The sequence below is a fragment of the Oculina patagonica genome, chromosome 7 (genome assembly GCF_052425735.1).
Source record: "Oculina patagonica isolate OP01 chromosome 7, crgOcupat, whole genome shotgun sequence".
In the NCBI taxonomy this organism is placed as follows: domain Eukaryota; kingdom Metazoa; phylum Cnidaria; class Anthozoa; order Scleractinia; family Oculinidae; genus Oculina; species Oculina patagonica.
The window spans coordinates 23,775,241-23,798,668 of NC_135764.1; the positions used below are offsets into that span (position 1 = coordinate 23,775,241).

Below are 23,428 nucleotides of genomic sequence, written 5' to 3' on the forward strand. Positions count from 1 at the left end.
AACGCCGAGAGAAATTATTGTGTTACACGAAAAGAGCTTCTTGCTGTTGTGGAGCTCGTGAAGCAGTTCCGCCATTATTTGCAGGGGCCAAAGTTTCGCATCAGAACTGACCACGCACCCCTTCGCTCAGTGCTAGAAGTCAAGGAACCAGAGGGACAGTTGGCGAGGTGGATAGAGTTTATGAGTTCATTTAGCTATGAGATTGAATATCGAGTTAGCCAGCGGCATCAGAATGCTGACGCATTGTCACGAAGACCATGTAACGATGGCTGCAAATGGTGTAAGGAGTGGAAGAAGGTTGAGCAAATGGTTAGTGTTGCTGTTCAAACTGATGTTTCACCTGCCGTGTGTGGTGCGTTTGTGGTAGAGCAAAGGGAAGCCCTTCCTGACAAGCAATGTGAAACAGAGTTGTCGTCAGCTAGTACCAAACATTGCCCAGCCAATCATCCTGTAACTAACTCAAAATGCAACACCATTTAATTGAAACCAACCTGGACTCGAGAGTAACTTTATGGCCAACAAGTTGCAGATCCAAGTCTCAAAGTGATCATCCAGTTCGAAGAGGCAAGTCCTGTTAGACCAGAGTGGGCGGATGTGTCTCCGTATGACCGTACAGTCAAGGCACTTTGGGCTCAGTGGGACCAGCTGGAATTCCGAGATCAAGTACTGTGTCGGAGATGGGAGGAGGGAAGTGGTACCAGGAAAAAGTATCAGATTATAATTCCAAGGAGCTTGCAAGAGACTGCACTTAAGGCTCACCATAATCATACAACTGCGAGCCACAGGGGTGTAAATAAGACACTGGGAGCGCTTAGAGTGCGATACTACTGGCCATGTCTGCCTGCTCAAGTCAAGAATTGGGTCAAAGTTTGTCATGACTGCGGTGCTAAAAAGAACTAGGGAAAGACACGACGTTCGCCACTGAAGCAGTATGTAGTCGGTGCTCCAATGGAACGCCTTGCCATGGACATACTTGGACCACTTTCTCAGACACCTCGTGGTAATAGATTTGTACTTGTTGTAACAGACTACTTTTCAAAGTGGACCGAGAGTTATGCAGTTCCCAATCAAGAAGCTGTCACAGTAGCTGAGAAATTAGTGAGTGAATTCGTGTGCCGTTTTGGGGTCCCTCGGGAGATACACAGTGATCAAGGGATCAATTTCGAGTCCAAGGTCATGGCCGAGGTGTGTAAGCTCCTGGACATTGAGAAAACTAAGACCACGCCACTTCACCCACGGTCGGACGGCCAGGTAGAGCGATACAATCGGACACTGATTGAAATGCTTCGTGGCAAGTTGAAAGAAAGTCAGGACGATTGGGACCTGCAGCTCCAACCATGTATGCTTACAGAAGCTCTGTTCACGAGTCCACAGGAGAGACACCAAACATGCTAATGCTGGGGCGAGAAATTGAAGTACCATTGGATGTAATTACTGAGTCAGCTCCGGACACACCGCCGTTGACAACCGACTATGCTGTTGCTCTGCATTAGAGATTGGCCGGAGCACATGAAGTAGTCAGGCGACATCTGGGAAGAGCCGCAGAGCGGCTGAAGAGAAATTATGACAAGCGAGTTTCTAATAAGCCATACCGGGTTGGGGACAGTGTCTGCTTTCACAACATTCGTCGCAAGAAAGGCAGGAACCCCAAGCTGGATTTTCCGTGGGAAGGCCCTTACTTAGTAGTGACTGTGCTGTCAGATGTAACATACCGTATTCAGAAAAGTCGAAGGGCAAAACCTAAAGTGATTCACGCAGATCGTCTTAAGCCATATCTTGGACCTGCCCTAAAGAGTTGGATCTCAGACAAAGAAGAGACTGTTACGCCTGTTGAATCCCAAGTTGTGAGTGCTGGAGAAGATGAGCCTGTTACTGGTGGCTCTGTTTCAGCTGTGTCGAGGGAGGGCGAGTCTGATGGCAGTGCTGCCATGGAGTGTCTGGATCCTGTTATTTGCAGCAGTCCACAGGAGGCGGAGGCAATGTCCGACGACGCTGAATCTGATGTGGGGAGCAGTGAAACTGAAGAAGTTGCAGCAACTGATGCTGATGCAGAGATACCTCCCCATGCCATGCCAGCGATGCTTCTAGCAGACAACCGAACGAGAAGGAGGACTGCGAGACCCCTTTGGGTGGACACTCCTCACAGAATGTACGGAGTTGTTATGGGCAAGAGCGGAGACAATCGAATCGTTATGGTGACTGGGTGTAGCCCTTTCACTTGCATAGACATTGGACAGTTAATGTAATTTTCAAGAGTTGTTACGTGTGTTGAGACTGTAAAAGTTTGGATCTAACTAGTTCTGTTTTGATAGGATAAGTGCTGACTGTGTACTAGGAACTGGACAGTTTTGCTAATGTTCAACTCTCATGTCAGTCGTTCATGTTTAAGTCTTGTTATCGGGATCTTTACACTGAGGACAGTGTACTTAACCCTATTTAGACCGGGCTTTTTTGGACCTTCTCAGACCGGGGGGAGGGGGGATTCGGAAGCTCCCCCTATGTAACTTCCAGAATATTTAAGCAATCACCATGAAACTTATAGGATGTATTGTATGACCGAAACTCTTTCTTTTGGTATACGTCACGTGGGATGGTGACGTCACATCACGTGACAATTACATCATGATGTCAAAACAGCCGCCATCTTGGATCCGCGATCTTGGATTTCAAAAATTTTCCAAAATGCCAGAAAACCACCCAAAATCACTGCAAAGTACTCAAAATGAATAAAAATGTGCTTTAAACCCGTACAAAATGTAAAAACAATTCCATTTAAGTTGATTTTTATTAACAGAAACACGCAAAATTACAAATTTGGGAAAACATGCCTGTCAAAATGCCGTTGCAATGGTGATGTCAAGTTCCTGACACATCATCCAACCCTACCAAATTGTTGCCAGATAAATTTTAGGAAAACTCAGAAAGTTTGGCAGCGTTTGGTTAAATCTTAAAAAAAGTTATAAAAGTTCAAAGTCAGCGCGGGCCTCAAAAGCCCCCCCCCCCCCAGTTTGAATAGGGTTAAAGGAGGGGGTAGTGTAACGAGAGCCAAAAGTATCCAGATCCCTCCCCATTTAGGAGTTGAGTTGTCACGTGATTTGAGTCAGAGTGTGTGCAATAAACATGGCCGCTAGTTGAGCTTGTTGTGACTGTTTTCCTCACTAAAAATAGCCTCTTCACAATGGTAAGAAATTTTGCTTCCCAGTCAGTCCACAAAATATTTGGATCATCAGAAGCACAGCTCCAGTGTTGTTGATAGATATCGTTGCGAAATTCTCCACGATTAAAATTTTGAAATTTCTGTAAGATATGGTAGAATGCCCCTTTGATTGGAAATCAGGAGATAAATAAGGCTATGATCGCCGATGCCAATATGAGAGACTCCGGAACAGACTACCCTGTCAACATAGTTTGTATAGATTAAATCAATTATGTTGATGAGGTTTCAGTTATACGGGTCGGTTCAGTTATGAGTTGTTGGAGCCCATATAAATCAGGTATTTCACTTAAACGACGAGTATTCGTATCATAATGGGATAATGGGGAGAAGCCATATTGCAGTTAAAATCGCATAGCTAGCAGAATTCTCGCCATCTGATTGGCTATCGAGGCGAGGTATTCAGAGTGGAATTGCCACTTGAAAGGGAGGTTGACCGATTTAGCACCGTGGCAACGCGTAGCTTCACATAACAACGTATTGGAATCGATCTATGTTTTTAAAACTATTCTCTCAGTTTACGAAGCAAAAACCTGACCGAGGTGAGGAAGCACAAGATTTTCCTTGTTTAAATTTCAATTCGGCTTTCTTACAAGCAGTGGTTAAACATTTTATTTCACCGTATGAGTGAAACGGAAAATAAAAATGTCCGTATCGTATGGACAAACTCGCGAGTAAATAGCAGTTACGCTTACACGACCACTGTAGAAATCTTCACTAAAAGAAAGAAATTCTACAAATTTCTCGTGTAAAAGAACAGCTGGTTATTTTGTTGAAGTAATACTGTTGATAGTTTGACAGTAATGCCGTATTCGTACAATAAAATCTACTCGGCGAAACGAAAGAAAACAATGGCAAAAACTGCGTGTTGTAAACTTGATGAAGACAGTTTATAGAAATTGTTTTGCGGTGAAAAGCTCCAAAATTTCGATAAAGAATGACTTCTTACATTCCTTAACTGATACTCACGATGCAAAAAATCGATTTCTGGACATCAACAAAACGTACACACAGCAAACCAGCGACTTATTGTGCTTGCGAAGCGACCCGCTAATAGCGGTTTTTTTCGAAAGCAGTCTTGCTCTTTCTAAGAAATTGTCTGCGATAGACTTAGACATTAAGCTTATAAATGTCGAATTTTAATTGTTATATTATTACAAGGTACTTACTTTATCCCCGGTCCACGCTTCCTTTAAACATTTATTCTTGACGTTGTTGAATGTTGAATGCTTTTCACGATGCATGTTGTCTACTTCTTTCAGGCCGAAGAGATAAAAGATTTCATAAGTTTGTCTTACTGATGAGTCGAAAACTTGAAATAGATGTTCGAAAAACAAGAATGTTCTGTAAAATACTTCCATTCCGTCGTTAAAATGGTTAAAAGCTTGTGTGAACCGTTGAAAAGCGATCCGCGAGGTTCAAATGAAGTTTTTTGATCGATTTTAGCTTGAGTCCAATTCACTGGCTCATGACAGTTGATTTGTAATGGCTTCCTGAGCGCGCGGTAAAAATTGCAACATTCAGCCATAAACAAAAAAGAAATTGGGTTTTCTTTTCTATTCTAAAAAGGCTATGCCATTCAAGGAAAATCCAATACCTGACCCGTGAATTCCACGTTAAATTTCACGCGAAAAACCGATATCGCACGAATCGGGGTCACCGATTCGTGCGATATCGGTTTTTCGCGTGAAATTTAACGTGGAATTCCCTCGTCAGGTAGTGGATTTTCCTATAAAATCGCCTACTAAATAACATTCAAAGCTTAGGGAATCTAATTTACCGATTAGTGATTCATAATACGAAAATGACTTTATCGAGGAACAAGGAGGTCTGTACCAAGTGATTACAAAAAATGGTTTTGAATTAGGTTTACGAACCACAGCACGAACCAATTAATCGAAGCTTTTAAATAGAAGCACATGCACACCTCCGCCATTTCTATCTCTATCACGACGAATTAATTCATAGCCTGGAATATGGAGCTCACAACTTTCGATAGATTCATCAAGTCTGGTTTCGTTTATTGAGAGAATATCAATAGAGTAATCATCAAGAAGAATTCTAAGTTCATCAATATGCTTTGTAAGACTATTGATATTTAAACCGGCAATTTTAAAACCGCGTCCAGGCGGTAGAGAACCAGAGATATTTGTAAAAGTGGCCGTTGGGGAGGAGGTATGACTATTTTCATTAATTAAACAGGATCCAACAAATTTGTTGAGACAATAGATTCGACATTCATGGAACTCGGGGATCAATTGCTCCTTAAGAAATTTTTTAAATTTCTATGCAAGAGTTCGTTACCTTCTTTATTTAGGTGAAGTCCGCCCTTGTTATGTCCTTTTGAGGCAATGTTTGAGTGGCTTACGAGTTTCCAATTGTTTTGCCTACAAAATTGCTTCAGGCATCGGTTAACAGCTTTGACTGCATCATCGTTGGCATCTTTCCTTGTTGTTAGTTCAGATACGATTATCTCTGCCTCACACGCACCCTCAATTTCTCTGGATAACTCAACAATAGCATCCGCGTTCTCATTCGTCGGAGTAGATCTCAAATCATTGGTGCGAACATGTAAACAAATTTGGTCGGGGGAAAGAAGTAGAATTAGAATTCGCCGTGACTTTCCTGTGCTTGAGTTTCCACCTTCCATTTTATCTCATAGTTACAAGTTTAATAATTCAAGCTTTGTTGACTTTCAGATTGTGATATTTTTTGTCGTGAGCAATACAATAACGGGCTCAGATGCTATGACCTAACATCACTTGAAGACGTTCAAAGATGCGTGCCAACAGACACTGAAGGATTGTAAGAATTTCTAATGAGAGAAATTTCTATTTTTTTAAAATAATATTTTATATTTCTAGCTAGAATGGGGTTTTTACAGTCCCTGAAAACTGGGGTGGGCGCCTTTTGCCTTTTAACCCTATTCAGACCGGGGGGAGGGGGGCTTTTGAGGCCCGCGCTGACTTTGAACTCTATAACTTTTTTAAGATTTAACCAAACGCTGCCAAACTTTCTGAGTTTTCCTAAAATTTAACTGCCAATAATTTGGTAGGGTTGGATGATGTGTCAGGAACTTGACATCACCATGGCAACGACATTTTCATAGGCATGTTTTCCCAAATTTGTAATTTTGCGTTTTTCTGTTAATAAAAATCAACTTAAGGGGGCTCACAATAGTTGTAAGGTTTTCCAACACTTTTACATTTAAGGGATTCAATAAAACAAAATAACATTTATTTTTACAATTTCTTGGGAATAGCTACTAGCTCGATCGTCAGTGAACCGAAATATAATTATATGGCGTCATCACATGTTACCATAGCAACAGGATATGGGTGCAAATAGGAGCCATCATGGAGTTTCTAACGGTAATAGCGCAAAAATTAACTCGGTGACCCCTATTTTTTCTGAATCTTATCCAATTCTACATAAAAAGGGGAGTAATTATAAAGAGTTTAAAAAAATTCTCTGGAGCAGATTTTATGTAATTGCTCAAAACCGTAATTTTTGACTGGCTAAAATTCCGGTCCAGAGAATTTTTTTAAATTTTACCTGTAGTTTTTTCTCAGGCCACACTACCTAATTTTGAAATAAAAAAGTGGGGTCACTGGACTTGTTTTTCAGTTAAATTACTTCGCGTTTCAAGAAAAGCCACGCGTGATCCACGCGCGTTTTAAAATCTGGCCTTTACAAGATCCCGTCTTTCGCATGCGTAAACGTTGTCCGCTGGTCAATGCCCTCGATTTGCTTAGAAAAGTCGCCTGCTCGCTTTCATATTTATCAGTCATTAAGTTGGCCTGTAAATCGAAGTGCCGTAAATAAATGAAGTTAACTAAAGCCACAGACAAAGCCGCTTAAGAAAAGATAGAGAAGTAAACGTGTATTGCATGCTTTAGTTTCGGGAATTTCGTAGGTTTGGTTGGAAGTCCACTCCGGGGTCTACACGATCGATCGCAGCTCATACATAAAATTTTCTCCTCGGCACCAGGTATGCTGATCGGCAAACATTTTTTTCTTCAGCTAATAGTAACAATAAAGACTCTTCGCGGCTAAAAATGTCGTGAAAACGCGATTTTCTCTGAAAACTGGACAAAAATAGACTTAAAAAAAATTACGCGCCGCCATGTTTGTTTTTCTTTTTCATGGCTGAAAAATCCCGCGAGTGACGCGCGTGATTCGCGAGGTTTGGACCCAGGCCTCAGGCGACCGCAAAACTATTGTGAGACTCCTTAAATGGAGTTATTTTTACATTTTTACGCGTTTAAGTGCACATGTTACTTACGGTCAAACCTTTACCGGTAAGACTCCTTCAATGAATTTCGCTTATACTCTTACCATGGGTAGGTCTTAATATGAAATAAATCACAGTATACTTTGTTTGGCTAAATATCGATTTATTTCGAGAAAATCGACAATTTTAAAATCCAGCAAAATTGACGCTTTCGGAGCTCAAAATTTATGCCGAATTTGTTAGCTTCGCGTCGAAAAATAAAGCATTCTGGGAGAAAAATACCTATTAAATATCGAAGAATAACATCAGATTAGTACGTCGAAAGAAATTTCTGCTTTTGAAGTCCATTTATTTTAAAAATATAATTAAATTTATTCGACACACTTTTGACTTAATTCAAACTAGGTCAATCTTATCGCTTTATTTAAGTATGAGCGAAGCGAAATAAATGGCCGAAAATTTGGTATTAGACAGATAAATGATTGTTCTTTTCGATACAAAAAGGATTTCCTGGGGAAATGATTTAGTGCGATGCTTTCAGATCTCCGCAAAGTTGCTAAAAATTCGTTAATTTAATCGACCGTGACATTGTTGATCTTATCAACTTTATGTAAACATTCCACGCAAAGGTTAATTTTCCCCATATGAACTTCAACTGAGTAAAATAAAAACATAGACTTGCTTACCGTGGTGTTCGCTGATACATTGTAAATCCTGTTTTCCTCATTTACGACAAAACCTAAGCCCTCGGCGAAGCTGGTTATCCAATTTTCTTGACGCGCCATTTGTAACTGATTTCTACGTCTTGAAGTGACAGTTCTTTTCCATGCATTCTAGAAAACAGTCCAGTCTTAACTGATCAGTGTAAACAGGAATACGAAGTACTTTGCTTTAAATCAACTTAAAGCTTAGCAGCAGTGGTAGATAAATCGATACGGCCGGCGAATCTTCGGTTCGATCGAGTTGCGAATACCGCCATTTGAGATTTGTCGGCCCTTTGTCCTGCGGTATGCAGATAATTAATTCACACTTGAGTAACTTCCGGCACATGAAATCGATAACGACCGTGACCAGATAGCACCCTGCTTTTTTGGTATATTGGTTGAGGCACTATTTTTATTATTTTAATATAAGCTCTGAATGAAAAACTTTTGGGCTGAACTTGTAATTAAGTTTCACTTCGGTAAGCCACGTTCGAGAGAGTTGTTAAATGGCTGCATGAAAGCGCTTTTAACTTCCGGGTCGAAAGTTCTTCTGTTGCTTTGCTTCGCTTTGTTTCATATTTTTTATCCAGTTCTTACCCTTGTTCAAATTCTTGATTGTGCTAAGGCAAAACAGTTGTAGAGTCAACTCTCTCTTATTGAAGATCTGTATAAGACGTAAACCTGGTGTTGGTCCTGTCCTTGCCGTTTTTTTCAGTCATTTTTATACCTGTAACTAAATCATCGGCTTTGAGACGGTTACATAGAAATATCTAACAGAAATTTCGTGCGACTGTGTAGCGCATATAACTAGTGTATGTAAACGATAATTTAAGATGTAAATGTAAAATGGACCAGATGATAGATAACTGTTTCCATACGTTTCGGGGTTACTGCCCCTTCTTCAGTGGAAAATTTGAAACGCGTTAAAATCCCTATAAGACGGATATCTCTTTTAGACGAACTGAGTTGGAGCCGGTCCCGAAGGTACCCGTTTCAGAGAGAGTTGGCTGTACACAAAACCTTAGATGGCGTCGTTGGATCCGTCTCCCGTGAATGTTAAAAATATATATTCTGTGTAGTCTAGCCTGTAAACAGGCTCTTTTTCTTTCTCCTGTGGAGGAATGGGCGAGATGAAAGCGGGAAGGAAGGGTGGGGAGAAAGGGACCATATATCATGTATTTGCAGTTGTAATAGTCTACCAGTCATAATTTATAATAAAACGCCGAACATTTTTGACTGTTTACACCAAGGTGTATATTGGTGTAAAAAAAAGAAAGGGTGTTTTCCACTTCATTCGATTAAAGCTAGGTGAAGAAAAATTCACGTAACCAGAAGTTTGTTATGGACTTCTGACGTGATGCCATTTTTGTATTTATTTCTGCAAAATACAACAAGGCTTTATACCAGAGTAGCATTATTTAAAAAATGAGTATAATTACAGTTGAGCATTATTTCGGACAAAAAACAAGCATTGCTTGAAGCATAAAATTCCCTTTTTACCAGCATAATTGGAAGGGCCTCTGGTATTCAGTTAGAAAGAACTTGCATTCAAAAGATACCGCGCTCTAGATATTTTGAAACTTTTGTGTGTTTAAAATACCTTATTTTTCACATGGCTCGTTTTCCTTTGTTCTTCCAGGCTGATTATATTGAATAAACCCCGCTAATTAACAACTGTCTGAAAAGCTGGGAGCGGCTTTGATTGTAACAGGGGAGAGGGGGGGCTGCGGGGCTGATATTCTAATATTCCCCTAGGGGAATATTAGAGTTGATAATCCCCTAGGGGAATATTACGGTAATATTCCCCTCGTAGCACAGCCACATACCCGGCCACGGCGGGGAGACGAGGGACAGAGGGAAAGGGATGCTTCGCATTACAAACAAAACAACAACTTTACTTAAATAACGTTACATTTATTTTACCTTGACTGTTGTTACATTTTAAATACTACTGAGCAAATGCTTAATTGAAAACATGAGAAATGCGTTCCGGAACTCTAGCCTCGACGTTTGCTTTTTCAGAATTCCGAAGCAGTTCATTCCGTTCGGTCACATACTCCAAACATTCAAACACCAAAAGGTTACCTTTTTTAGTGTTCTTCGGGATCCTTCACTGTTCCTGGCCAGCAGCAGCTCTTTAATTTGTAATCTTCAACGATGATATCTCTAGCCTATTCGACGTTTTCTTTCCATTTGTTTTCGCCTGGTTAAAGGTAAACAACCTTTCTGTCGCCTCCTCAATGCTAAACTGAGCGTTTTCGTAGCCCTCTCCCAGATTCTTAGAGGAAAGCAATTTCTCCAAGTAATTTCCCGGATTTGTCGAAAAATTAGAACTTTCCTTCGCAGGCTCACTCACTTCTGCCAACTTTGCAGTAAAGTGGTGAAGAAAGGTGGTTATAAAGTTGTCGGAACTATTAGACAATTACAAAATCCGAATGCGTACTTTCGGAATCTTTAATCTATTGTAAAGCTTGTTTGGCACGCATATTTTTTGTTTTGGTCGGCGTATCAAAAACGAAAAAATAACCTGTTTATTATAAAATTTAACAATGTGAAAACCCCAGTGCGTCTTTTCGGAACCTTTTTCCTGTTGTTAAGTGTGTGTCGGGAAAAACATTTGTTTTTCTTCGGCGTACCTAGCTACATCAAAACAACATAGAAAAGATACCTCGCCCATGCAAAAAATAAGCCGGTTATTTTTAGGCACCTCAGGGATATGTGATTTATTCACCTCGGGCTGCGCCCTCGGTGAATAAATCACATATCCCCTCGTTGCCTAAAAATAACCCTAACATACCTCATTCTAGATATCGTCTATTATTGAAAATCCCGTTCTAGATCGGGAACCCAAAATCACGACCTCATTGGACGGCACAGAGCAGTTTTTAGGGAATACCCCAGCTTCCGCAACTCCCTCCTAATGAAGTTCGCCTAGGGAATTGAGAATTAAGGTGATTATAAAGTTATTACTTTTTATCACTTGTTGTTTGGAAACTTGAATCGTATTGTAATTACAACTGTCGTATTTACGAAGGAACAGACTGCGGATAATATTTGAAACTTAAACCGTCTTTCCCCTAAAAGCTTTCAAATCAACTTAAAAGCACACCGGAAAATAGGTTTAAAAACAAAGTATTTATATAATGACTGTGATATTTTTAATACATTTGGGTCCCCTGACGGCGAGGCGCTCGTCCCTCCCCGCAAGCTCTGGCGGGGGGGCACCTTCGAATTCCCTTGTTTACGCCGGACCCCAACAGAATATATATATGCTCATATATATATTTTTAACATTCACAGAAGACGGATTCATCTTAGATTTTGTTTTCACCTGTTTTGTCTTGACCTAATCAAGAACTTGGGCAAAGATAAGAACAAACAAATATAAAATAAAGCGAAGCAACGCAACAGAAGAACTTTAGGGCCTGTTTACATGGAGGGAGGGTGCCCCGGCTAATCGAGTTACCCGGCTAGAAGGGATGAAACATAGCCCGCCTTTACATGTAAAATTCACAGCCCTTTTACCCAAGTCGAGAAAGCGTCATTGAAGCGTGTCACAGCGTGGGAAAACCATGAAGCTCCAAATGATTGAAGAAATATATGACTTTTTACTAAATAATCAAGGCTAGCCGTCTTCAAACCTATTTTATTTTGATGTGCAAGCTCTTAGAACTTTAGTACGTCCATTTATGGAGAAATTCAATCGAAATTCAACAGTCTTTGGCCGCTAAATTAAAAAAAAAAAATTAAAAATTTTTTGTTTCGTGAGTTAGGATAATCATTCCTACGAAAATTTCGAATTAATTAGCTGTTGCGCAAAGAAAAAAAATTTCCAGTCTACAGATAAAACTAATTTGATCTAATTTTGGCCAAATAGCACTGTTTGGGTCCAGACGGGATAGCCCGGGCATAACCGCTTACATGGCAAAAAGCTATCCCGCCTAGAAGGGAGCCCCGGGCAAGCAGACCGAGTGCTCCGGCAAGGCGGGTTTCCCGTTCTGCATGTAAATGCTGCAATGCGTTCTCTCAAGAAACGTATGAAAAGTTGGCTCGCCCAGGTTAGCTCAGTTAGTCGGGTAACTCGGTTAGCCGGGGCACCCGCCTTCCATGTAAACAGGTCCTTAGACCCGGGAGTTAAAAGCGCTACCATGCAACCATTTACAAACTTTCTTAAACGGTGGCTAACTAAATTACATGTTCAGCCCAAAAGTTTTTCATTTAGAGCTTATATTAATATAGCAATAATATGGTGCCTCAACCAATATTATACCAAAACGCAGGGTGCTATCTGGTCACAGCGGTTGTCGATTTCATGTGCCGGATGTTACGCAAGTGTGAAATACATCATCTGCATACCGCAGGACAAAGGGCCGACAAATCTCAAATAGCGGTTTTCAAAAAGAAGATTCACCGGCCGAATCGATTTATCTACCACTGCCGTTGTCCGGAACGGATACCGTCCGATTTTCTGACCGGATAGGCCTTCTGTTTACACGGGACCGTTCTGGAACCGGTCCGGGACGGATCCATAACTGGACCTGCTATTTTGCAGGTCCAGTTATAGCAGGTCCAGTTATGGATCCGTTCCGGACCGGTTCCAGAGCAATCCCGTTTAAACACATGGATCGGTTCCAAATGGTTCCGTGTAAACAGAGGCCGATCCGGTCCGGTCCGGTTCGGAACGGTTCCGGTCCGGTCCCGTGTAAACGTAGCCTAGCTGGTTACAGTATAAAAATGACTGAAACAACGGCAAGGACAGGACCAACACCAGGTGTCCGCTTTCATGCAGCCATTTAACAACTCTCTCGAACGTGGCTTACTGAAGTGAAACTTAATTACAAGTTCAGCCCAAACGTTTTTCATTCAGAGCTTATATTAAAATAATAAAAACAGTGCCCCAACCAATATACCAAAAAAGCAGGGTGCTATCTGGTCACGGTGGTTATCGATTTCATGTGCCGGAAGTTACTCAAGTGTGAATTAATTATCTGCATGCCGCAGGACAGAGGGCCGACAAATCTCAAATGGCGGTTTTCGCAACTCGATCGAACCGAAGATTCGCCGACCGTATCGATTTATCTACCACTGCTGCTAAGCTTTAAGTTGATTTAAAGCAAAGTACTTCGTATTCCTGTTTACACTGATCAGTTAAGACTGGACTGTTTTCAAAAATGCATGGAAAAGAACTGTCACTTCAAGACGTGGAAATCAGTTACAAATGGCGCGTCAAGAAAATTGGATAACCAGCTTCGCCGAGGGCTTAGGTTTTGTCGTAAATGAGGAAAACAGGATTTACAATGTATCAGCGAACACCACGGTAAGCAAGTCTATGTTTTTATTTTACTCAGTTGAAGTTCACATGGGGAAAATTAACCTTTGCGTGGAATGTTTACATAAAGTTGATAAGATCAACTTTTATTTCTTACCATGTGTACAGTTAAAACAAATTTAAACTCACACTAAATCATCTCTATTCAGTGTAGTTATTTATTATAAAAGTGGGCTACACTAAAGCAAAATAATTGTTTAAGCTACTTTGAAAAATATGAGTCAGTTCGTATTTTTCATCTCGCGCTCGTGCTAGATGGGGTAAACATTTTTTTCAGAGCAAATTTAGTTTAAATAAATTTATTTTGTTCGAGCTTTTTGCTTATTCGTCGTTTACCACTTCTAAAAACGTAATTTATACTGTATGAATTTCTTCCGCCGAGAAAACGTATGGCTAAAAATCGGAATAAACTCACAGCAATAAGAAATAAACTCTTACGGCAAAGGATTAGAATTCGACTTTATTGACGGCCAAAGAAAATCAACTTGTGGCAATAGCAAATCGGTAAATCCAAAGCAAATAAAACTTACTCACGGGAACAAAAAAATGAACTGACATAAAAGCGTAAGCTTAAATGTACTACACATCACAGTTAAAGGTCAAATGAACAGAAATTTCAAAATGCCATTTTAACAAACCAAACGCTAAACCTATCCATTATTGAGTGAAATTGAGAAAAAAATTACTTACAGAACCTTAAAGCGTGAATAACAGCAAAAAATACGAAGATTTCCGAAGGCTTCACGAAAACATCTTTGAATGACTGCGCACTTAAATGGAACGAATGGAACGAGTTTTTGACATCATAATTGGTGTTTTTGAAGACGACCGCAGGCCGATTCCGCAGACCGCAACGTCATCGACAACGTCTGGTGGAAAATGAATTTATATTTTACTTGAGAAGTTCGCAACTTTACGGACGTACTCTGCTTATTTATCGCTTTAAGAAGTAGCTCCCGCTGAATATTCAAAAAGGGCGTTTAAACCAAAACAGAAAAAACAAAAATTAGCCGTCTTGGCTGACGTTGTCCAAAAATACGCAGAATTTCGTCATTTCACGTGTTGTTCGGCCATAGTTAATAGAGGGAACTGGTTATGAATCTCGGTAAACATCAAAGCAGGAAACAAAGAAGCCAAGATTTAGGTTGAAAGGTCCACGAAGGTGCACATCTTTTGTTTTTCACTCATACACTATGCATGAATTACGTAATCGCAATGTTTCTATTGGTTAGTTGCATGAACACACGTAACCACCTATTATGTTTTGCCAGGTTTTGTGCACTCTCAACGCCCAAAATAGCGAACAAAAACCTACAACAAAGAACTTTGCGGGGTTTCATAACCATTTCCCTCTATTAACTATGGTTCGGCAGAGTACGGTTTTGAAGTGCGCCAAGATTCAAAAGGCAGTGCATAGTTAACGCATGTGCAGGTTATTCTGCTCATTAACGTTAATGCTAATTAGAAAGAACAATAGAGATTCCTTATTTGTTTTCATACCAGCGTGCATTCTACCTATTTCTCACATGATATGCAAAACGACAGCAAACAAAATTTTAAGCTGTTTTTGAGCTTTAGCTATTTTATTTAAAAAATGCGCGTCTCGAACCACAACCAATCAACTGAAAAACGACCGAACAAAACGAAATAACTGCTTGAAATGTCAACTAAACACACGTGGCTGCCCCCCGAACGTCGCACTTGATTCGTCCAAGAGGAGTTTCGACAAACAAAAATAAACCCCGTTGTTATTCGCAGGAACCACTTTATTCCCGAGGTAACAACTTAGTACGCCTAACCAAGGCGGATAGCTCGAGGATTACACGGATTTAACTTTAACTACACGAATCACACTTGTGATACGAAAACATGGCGACTAGCAAGAAAGGCGCGGCTACTTAGCAACATAGGCGGTCACCAAGGCAAATTGGTGACCTCCGCTGACCTTACTACTGTAGAGCTGCTCCTCAACTGCATACATGCAGTTAAAAAAGTAAACAGTTTATAACAATTAACAGCAAAAAATTTTCAACTATCGGTTCAACTCTCAAACAGTAGCATCCTGAAAGTTCAGTTGTTCAAATGATCTGCAACAGTACTTAAATGTTCAACCGCAATGTTCACTGTCGATAATCTTTTTCAGTCTCTATTTAAGTGTTCTTAGTTGGCTCCTCGATGGGGACTTCTCCGGTCTCCTGGTGAAGAACGTCGTCCTCGGCCACTTCATCTGCAGTCAATAGTAGAACAAATTTGTGTATAGGTCTCTCTAGGTATGATGGCGGGCTTGGGCGTTTGCCACAATCATAACATAACGCGTTCTCATAACATAACTTCGTTTAGATCAAACTGAAACGTCCACATTATCCAGTTGATAGAAGATACCAGAGACCAATAAATTGAATTTAACCGTGTAGCGATAGGACGAGGGCAATTTATGTTGGGTGTAAAGGCTTCGATATACTCTCACATGAAAACAAAGACTAACACAATAGAGCAGTTGGATAATAAACCTCTCAAATATTTTGCTGCGTAGTATCGCTGTGTAATTTTACCCCTTCCTCTCGCGTGAGGGAGCGGAGGGTTGCTGTTGAGTGGGGGGCGGAGCGCGTGGGGGGGGCGGGGGAGGAGGGGGAGCGGGGGGGGGGGGGCTATTACTTATTTATGTACATTTGTCTTGCCTTGCGAGCTTCATTTGCTTTTTGTAATTTCCTTACTTTTCTTTAGCCACGGGTGGGCAACCTTGTTCCCAGGCCTCATGCGTACGTACGGGCGTACGTACGCGACTCCCAAGCACACTGGCACAGTAGCGCAGTTGCACAGTAGCGTAGTTACACAGTGGAACAGTGACACAGTGATACGGTGGCACAGTGACACGGTGGAACAGTGACACAACTGCGCAGTTGCACATCTACATAGTAGCGGAATGACACAGCGGCACAGCGGCACAGCAGCAGAGTGGTACAGTGGCACAATGACACAGTGAAACGGTGGCACCGTAGCACAGTTGCGCAGTGTCACAGTGGTACAGTGCATGAGGAACAAAGGCATTAAGTGACACTGTTGCACAGTAACTCAGTGGAACAGTAACACGGTGGTACAGTTTGGCCGTTGCGCAGTTTCACAGTTGCACAGTAGCGCAATGACATAGTAACAGGGACACAGTTTTGCTGTTGCGCAATAGCGCTGTAGCGCGGTGGCACATTTGCACAGTGAAACAGTAACACAGTGACACAGTTTTGCAGTTGCACAGTGGTACAGTGGTACAGTGGTGCAGTGACACAGTGACACAGTGACACAGTTTTGATGTTGCGCAGAAGCACAGTAGCACAGTGGCACAGTGGAACAGTAGCACAGTTACACCATGGCACAGTGGGAAAGTGGATCAGTGAAACTAGTACTGCGGCAAAGTGGCACTATCATATTAATTATAAGTCATTTACTAAAGCATTTAGAGTGGCGTATACCATCAATGGACCAGAATATGAGATATTTTTTTCCGTTGATGTTTAAAAATTCCGACAAAGACTTTTCTGCTAGCCTAAAGTACAAACCACTAAAACGGTTTCGTCGTCGATAAATAATATTATGGGAAATATGTTTGCACCCGCTTTCAGTGTCACGTGCATAGCTATCTTTGTACATTCATCTTTCGACATCATCTTTGGACGTGCTGTTTGAAACGAGCCATTAAAAACCGATGCATACCGATGTTGGGTTTATGCAAATGAGCACACAAGGTCAGAATGTCATCCTTGTCGGCTGTGATTAGCAGATTTCGATCCGTGTTGTTTGTTTAGTACGTCGAAAGATGGATGCCGATAGAAAGCCGCTATGCCAAGTAAAACCTGAAAGTGGATGTAAATCCTTCTCGACTGAAAATGCGAACCGATCTTGTTTATTTTAAAAGATATTCTTTAGTTGAGCTTCGCTGACTATAAACAGTTTAGAAAGGACAGGGTGTGTTTTAGTTCGTTGTACGTAAAATGAAGCGCGCTAGAAACCTCACATATGACATTCATCTAATGAAGAACTAAGTATCATACAACTACGTCGATCTAAGACGTTATTTATTATCATCTTACTTATTTAATTACGTATTTCGACAGAATTTTGTCATCAAACGCTATTACATTTCTACCTGACAACGTCTTTGCCAATCTGACAAGTTTAACATATCTGTAAGTAAAAAGAAGCGCACTGCACTGGAAATATTTCAACGGTCTACCGTCATAACAACGAAATCAAATATTGAAGTTAATGTATTATAATTTCCCTCATGCATTATGTATTTTCAATGATGGTTGGAATCAAACGCAATAACATCTTTATCTACCTAAAAGAGCGTTTGACAAATTGACAAATTTGGACTCACTGTAAGTGAAACTTGACGCTCTGCACAGGAAACCTAAATGGGTTTCAGTTCATAAAAAAACGTAACATTAAAAAAATAAAACCTCACTTTCTGTGGCTTACCCGGTGCAATGGACCCTCGCAGAATGTTTGGAGAACACAAGAAAAGCTTATTAGATAAACCACAAGCCACTTCGAAAGAATAATTTTAACCGTGGAAAACGTTTGGACAGGCGCTTTAGATGTTGCATTGAAAATTGTGTACCATCTGTAGGTGACATAAAGAACACTTCAGTACAAACTTTGCTTGCGTTTAAAATTATGACAAACAAACAAACAAACAATCCAATCACAAGGGCTAAAGAAATTTATTTAAGCACATTTTTCAATTTTTACGCCACAGAAAAAGTCAACAGATGCAAGTGACTGAAATTTTAAGGCCATTAAAATTCTGCGAAAGAAATATATGTTTTTAGCCGGCAGGGAGGTCCGTATTGGGAAAAACTGTACCCTCGGTCTTGAGCGCGGCCCTCGGCCGCAAACTGTTCCCGAGGTCTTGAGTACGGCCCGAGGCCGCAGGACCGAGGGTACAGTTTTTCCCAAGACGGACCGACCTGGGCCGGCAAATAACGTTTTTATTTTTTCCTACTTTACAGTCGAAACACCTCAAAACATTCTTAATTGAATATTTCAATGTTTAAACGGCGACTCGCTTCAAAACTTGATTTCATTCATGCGACAGACACGTGAGGATTTGAAAAAGTTCCCCAATTTGCATAAAATGGGTCAACGACATTTTTCCCACTTTTTCTTCTGCCAGTAGTACTTTTGTGCCTTTTCAGTGAACCAAAATGTGTCGCCTCTCTTTTGGTATTATCATAGGGTTGAAATAAAAGAACGTGAAGAACAAAATGATAAGAAAACACCATGTGTGACATTTGACGGTTGACTAGTTTATGCAAATTCAGGCCGAATTCCCACGTGCCTCTCGCGTGAAGCCACACAACAATCCAATTAACATTCGAGTTTTGAATTGAGTCGCCGTTTGAACATTGGAATATTCAATTTAAAAATGGAATATTGAAGCAAAGAATGAAATCAAATTTGCAATAATGGAATCATTAATCCACCTTTGACAGGAACGCTAGAGGTGTTTTGACTGTAATTTGATTGGAAAAAAATGTGTCGCGAGATATTTGTTTGTATACATGCGGATTTGATTTCAATGTTGAGTCCTACTCGATCGACGAGCAAGACCGAAGAATTCAGTTTGCTATTTTAATAATTCCGAATAAAATAGCTTCGCTTAAAATGAACCGTACTCAAAGAAGGTTCAGCATATTTAATTTACACTGCAGAGAATCAAGAAAAGCAAATGAAGTAGTAAATATAGAAAATATGCCACAAAACTTAACACATCTTAATCAATTTCGTCTTCCCGAACAATTCCCGATAAATGTTTTGAAAAGTCTTGAAAGAAACTTTGCTCGCAGGGTCTCAATCCTATTTCTCTGACTCAAAAATACTCTTTGACTGAAAAGTAGTTTTACAAGCTATTCAAACTTTTCAGCTTGTATTGAACAAATTAATATTAGATCTCTGCAATGATTTCCAGCAGAATTTTATTCTGATAAACAGTGCCAAACTGAATGAAATGCGTATTGTCTACGTAAGGCACAATATTGTGATAATTAATTTGTCCATTTTCAATCAAATAATCTCATTTCCTTGAAAGATGGCAAATAGTGCTTTGTATTTAGCGAAAAGTGACGGATAAACAAGGCAGTTTTACTCTTAGAGGGAATCTAAAAACCGGTGAAGTTTACCGCAATGGTGTGAAAATCATTGCGAAATGCACAAGCTACGGCAAAAAAAACGAACGGTAAACTACAGCTCAATTTTGTTGAAAAAGAAAAAATACTCGCCTTTTAAAGAACTTTGAGGACTTTAATACCACTGCTGTTTTGTCCTTTCAAATTTACAACGGTTGGTGAACAGCTATTTCGATTTCGGAGAGGAAAACTTTCATGTGTTTGTTAGACAGTATACGCGCGCATTCACTTTCAATCTTGAGTCGATCGACGGGTTAGCAGGAGTAAAGAATGCTGTTGCTATATATTCCGAATAAAATAGCTTCGCTAAAAAATGAACAAAACTAAAAAAAGGTTCACCATATTTAATTTACACTGCAGAGGGTTAAGAAAAGCAAATGAATTAATTAATATAGCACAAATGTAGCACAAAACTAAACGCTTTTTTAAAATAGATTTAAAAATTGATTTTGGCTTTCCGATAAAAATTCCCGATAAAAGTTTTAAAAATCTTGAATTAAACCCCTCGCCTGGTGTAAGCTTATTTCTCTCAAAAGCAGTTTCTCGAGTTTTACACAATGTCTTATACAAAACTAATCGCCGGGTCGATTCCCAGCAGAATTTTATTCTGATAAACAGTGCGAAAGTGAAACTGAATGAAATCCGTAGTTCGGTCGTCTACGTACAGCACAATATTGTGATAATTTATTTGGCCGTTTTCATTTAAAGAATCTCATTTTCTTCCATGATAGCAAAACGTGTTTTGTTTTGGCAAAAAGTGAAGGAAAATCAAGGCAGTTTAACTCGTAAATGGAGTCTGAGAACTGGTGTAGTTTGCCGAAGTGGCGTGAAAATCATTGCGAAATGCACCAACAACGACAAACTACGAACGGTAAAATAACACTCGATTTTGCCGATATAAAGGAACAAAGATACTCGCCTTTTGAAGATCTTCAGGACCTTTTATTCCACAAGTATGAAGTCCTTTTACATAAACAACGGTTGGTGAGCAGCTTCTCCGATTTTAGAGAGCAAAACTTTCACCGCTACAAAATAATCTCGCGCGGCAAACTCGTCACACAAAACTGCATCCCGCCCGTTCCGTTGACCGCGGTCAAGATCGGAAAATTAATTCCGCCCGCTCCCGCAACCAATCAGATTCTAGGATTTGGTTCATCTTGCCCGCTCGCGCGCTGAGAAAGAATAAAATAAAATATTTCATTGGAAAATGTAGAAAATTAAATTCAAGGCTGCAAGTGACTGAAATATTAGTGCAAGATAATTTATAAGTAATATAAGAGAAGGTAGGAGTTCATTCGTTAAAAGCGGATCTCGGCGAAAATAAACAACAACATGAGGCGTTTGCAAATTTCAAGTAGTAACCTCACATAGAAACCTGACATATGACGTTCATCTAATGAAGAACTAAGTATCATACAACTACGTCGATCTAAGACGTTATTTATTATCATCTTACTTATTTAATTACATATTTCGACAGAGATTTGTCATCAAATGATATTACATTCCTACCTAAAAGAGTGTTTGACAAATTGACAAATTTGGACTCACTGTAAGTGAAACTTGACGCTCTGCACAGGAAACCTAAATGGGTCTCAGTTCATAAAGAAACGTAACATTAAAAAAATAAAACCTCACTATAAACAGTTTAGAAAGGACAGGGTGTGTTTTAGTTCGCTGTACGTAAAATGAAGCGCGCTAGAAACCTCACATATGACATTCATCTAATGAAGAACTAAGTATCATACAACTACGTCGATCTAAGACGTTATTTATTATCATCTTACTTATTTAATTGCGTATTTCGACAGACGTTTGTCATCAAACGCTATTACATTTCTACCTGACAACGTCTTTGCCAATCTGACAAGTTTAACAAATCTGTAAGTAAAAAGAAGCGCACTGCACTGGAAATATTTCAACGGTTTACCGTCATAACAACGAAATCAAATATTGAAGTTAATGTATTATAATTTCCCTCATGCATTATGTATTTTCAATGATGGTTGGAATCAAACGAAATAACATCTTTATCTACCTAAAAGAGTGTTTGACAAATTGACAAATTTGGACTCACTGTAAGTGAAACTTGACGCTCTGCACAGGAAACCTAAATGGGTCTCAGTTCATAAAGAAACGTAACATTAAAAAAATAAAACCTCACTATAAACAGTTTAGAAAGGACAGGGTGTGTTTTAGTTCGCTGTACGTAAAATGAAGCGCGCTAGAAACCTCACATATGACATTCATCTAATGAAGAACTAAGTATCATACAACTACGTCGATCTAAGACGTTATTTATTATCATCTTACTTATTTAATTACGTATTTCGACAGAGTTTTGTCATCAAACGCTATTACATTTCTACCTGACAACGTCTTTGCCAATCTGACAAGTTTAACAAATCTGTAAGTAAAAAGAAGCGCACTGCACTGGAAATATTTCAACGGTTTACCGTCATAACAACGAAATCAAATATTGAAGTTAATGTATTATAATTTCCCTCATGCATTATGTATTTTCAATGATGGTTGGAATCAAACGCAATAACATCTTTATCTACCTAAAAGAGCGTTTGACAAATTGACAAATTTGGACTCACTGTAAGTGAAACTTGACGCTCTGCACAGGAAACCTAAATGGGTTTCAGTTCATAAAAAAACGTAACATTAAAAAAATAAAACCTCACTTTCTGTGGCTTACCCGGTGCAATGGACCCTCGCAGAATGTTTGGAGAACACAAGAAAAGCTTATTATATAAACCACAAGCCACTTCGAAAGAATAATTTTAACCGTGGAAAACGTTTGGACAGGCGCTTTAGATGTTGCATTGAAAATTGTGTACCATCTGTAGGTGACATAAAGAACACTTCAGTACAAACTTTGCTTGCGTTTAAAATTATGACAAACAAACAAACAAACAATCAATCCAATCACAAGGGCTAAAGAAATTTATTTAAGCACATTTTTTAATTTTTACGCAACAGAAAAAGTCAACAGATGCAAGTGACTGAAATTTTAAGGCCATTAAAATTCTGCGAAAGAAATATATATTTTTAGCCGGCAGGGAGGTCCGTATTGGGGAAAACTGTACCCTCGGTCTTGAGCGCGGCCCTCGGCCGCAAACTGTTCCCGAGGTCTTGAGTACGGCCCGAGGCCGCAGGACCGAGGGTACAGTTTTTCCCAAGACGGACCGACCTGGGCCGGCAAATAACGTTTTTATTTTTTCCTTCTTTACAGTCGAAACACCTCAAAACATTCTTAATTGAATATTTCAATGTTTAAACGGCGACTCGCTTCAAAACTTGATTTCATTCATGCGACAGACACGTGAGGATTTGAAAAAGTTCCCCAATTTGCATAAAATGGGTCAACGACATTTTTCCCACTTTTTCTTCTGCCAGTAGTACTTTTGTGCCTTTTCAGTGAACCAAAATGTGTCGCCTCTCTTTTGGTATTATCATAGGGTTGAAATAAAAGAACGTGAAGAACAAAATGATAAGAAAACACCATGTGTGACATTTGACGGTTGACTAGTTTATGCAAATTCAGGCCGAATTCCCACGTGCCTCTCGCGTGAAGCCACACAACAATACAATTAACATTCGAGTTTTGAATTGAGTCGCCGTTTGAACATTGGAATATTCAGTTTAAAAATGGAATATTGAAGCAAAGAATGAAATCAAATTTGCAATAATGGAATCATTAATCCACCTTTGACAGGAACGCTAGAGGTGTTTTGACTGTAATTTGATTGGAAAAAA

The 23,428-nt window shown here is 39.8% G+C and overlaps 1 protein-coding gene across 1 annotated transcript in view; it reads left to right on the plus strand.

The window, feature by feature from the left end:
* Positions 1 to 23,428, plus strand: part of LOC144660433 (uncharacterized) — a 115,997-nt gene that overhangs the window by 19,444 nt on the left and 73,125 nt on the right. Inside the window, exons 3-5 of the mRNA XM_078521050.1 lie at positions 5,914 to 6,019; positions 21,475 to 21,546; positions 22,001 to 22,072. Coding sequence (XP_078377176.1) covers positions 5,914 to 6,019; positions 21,475 to 21,546; positions 22,001 to 22,072 — 250 coding nt within the window. The remainder of the gene's footprint in view (positions 1 to 5,913; positions 6,020 to 21,474; positions 21,547 to 22,000; positions 22,073 to 23,428) is intronic.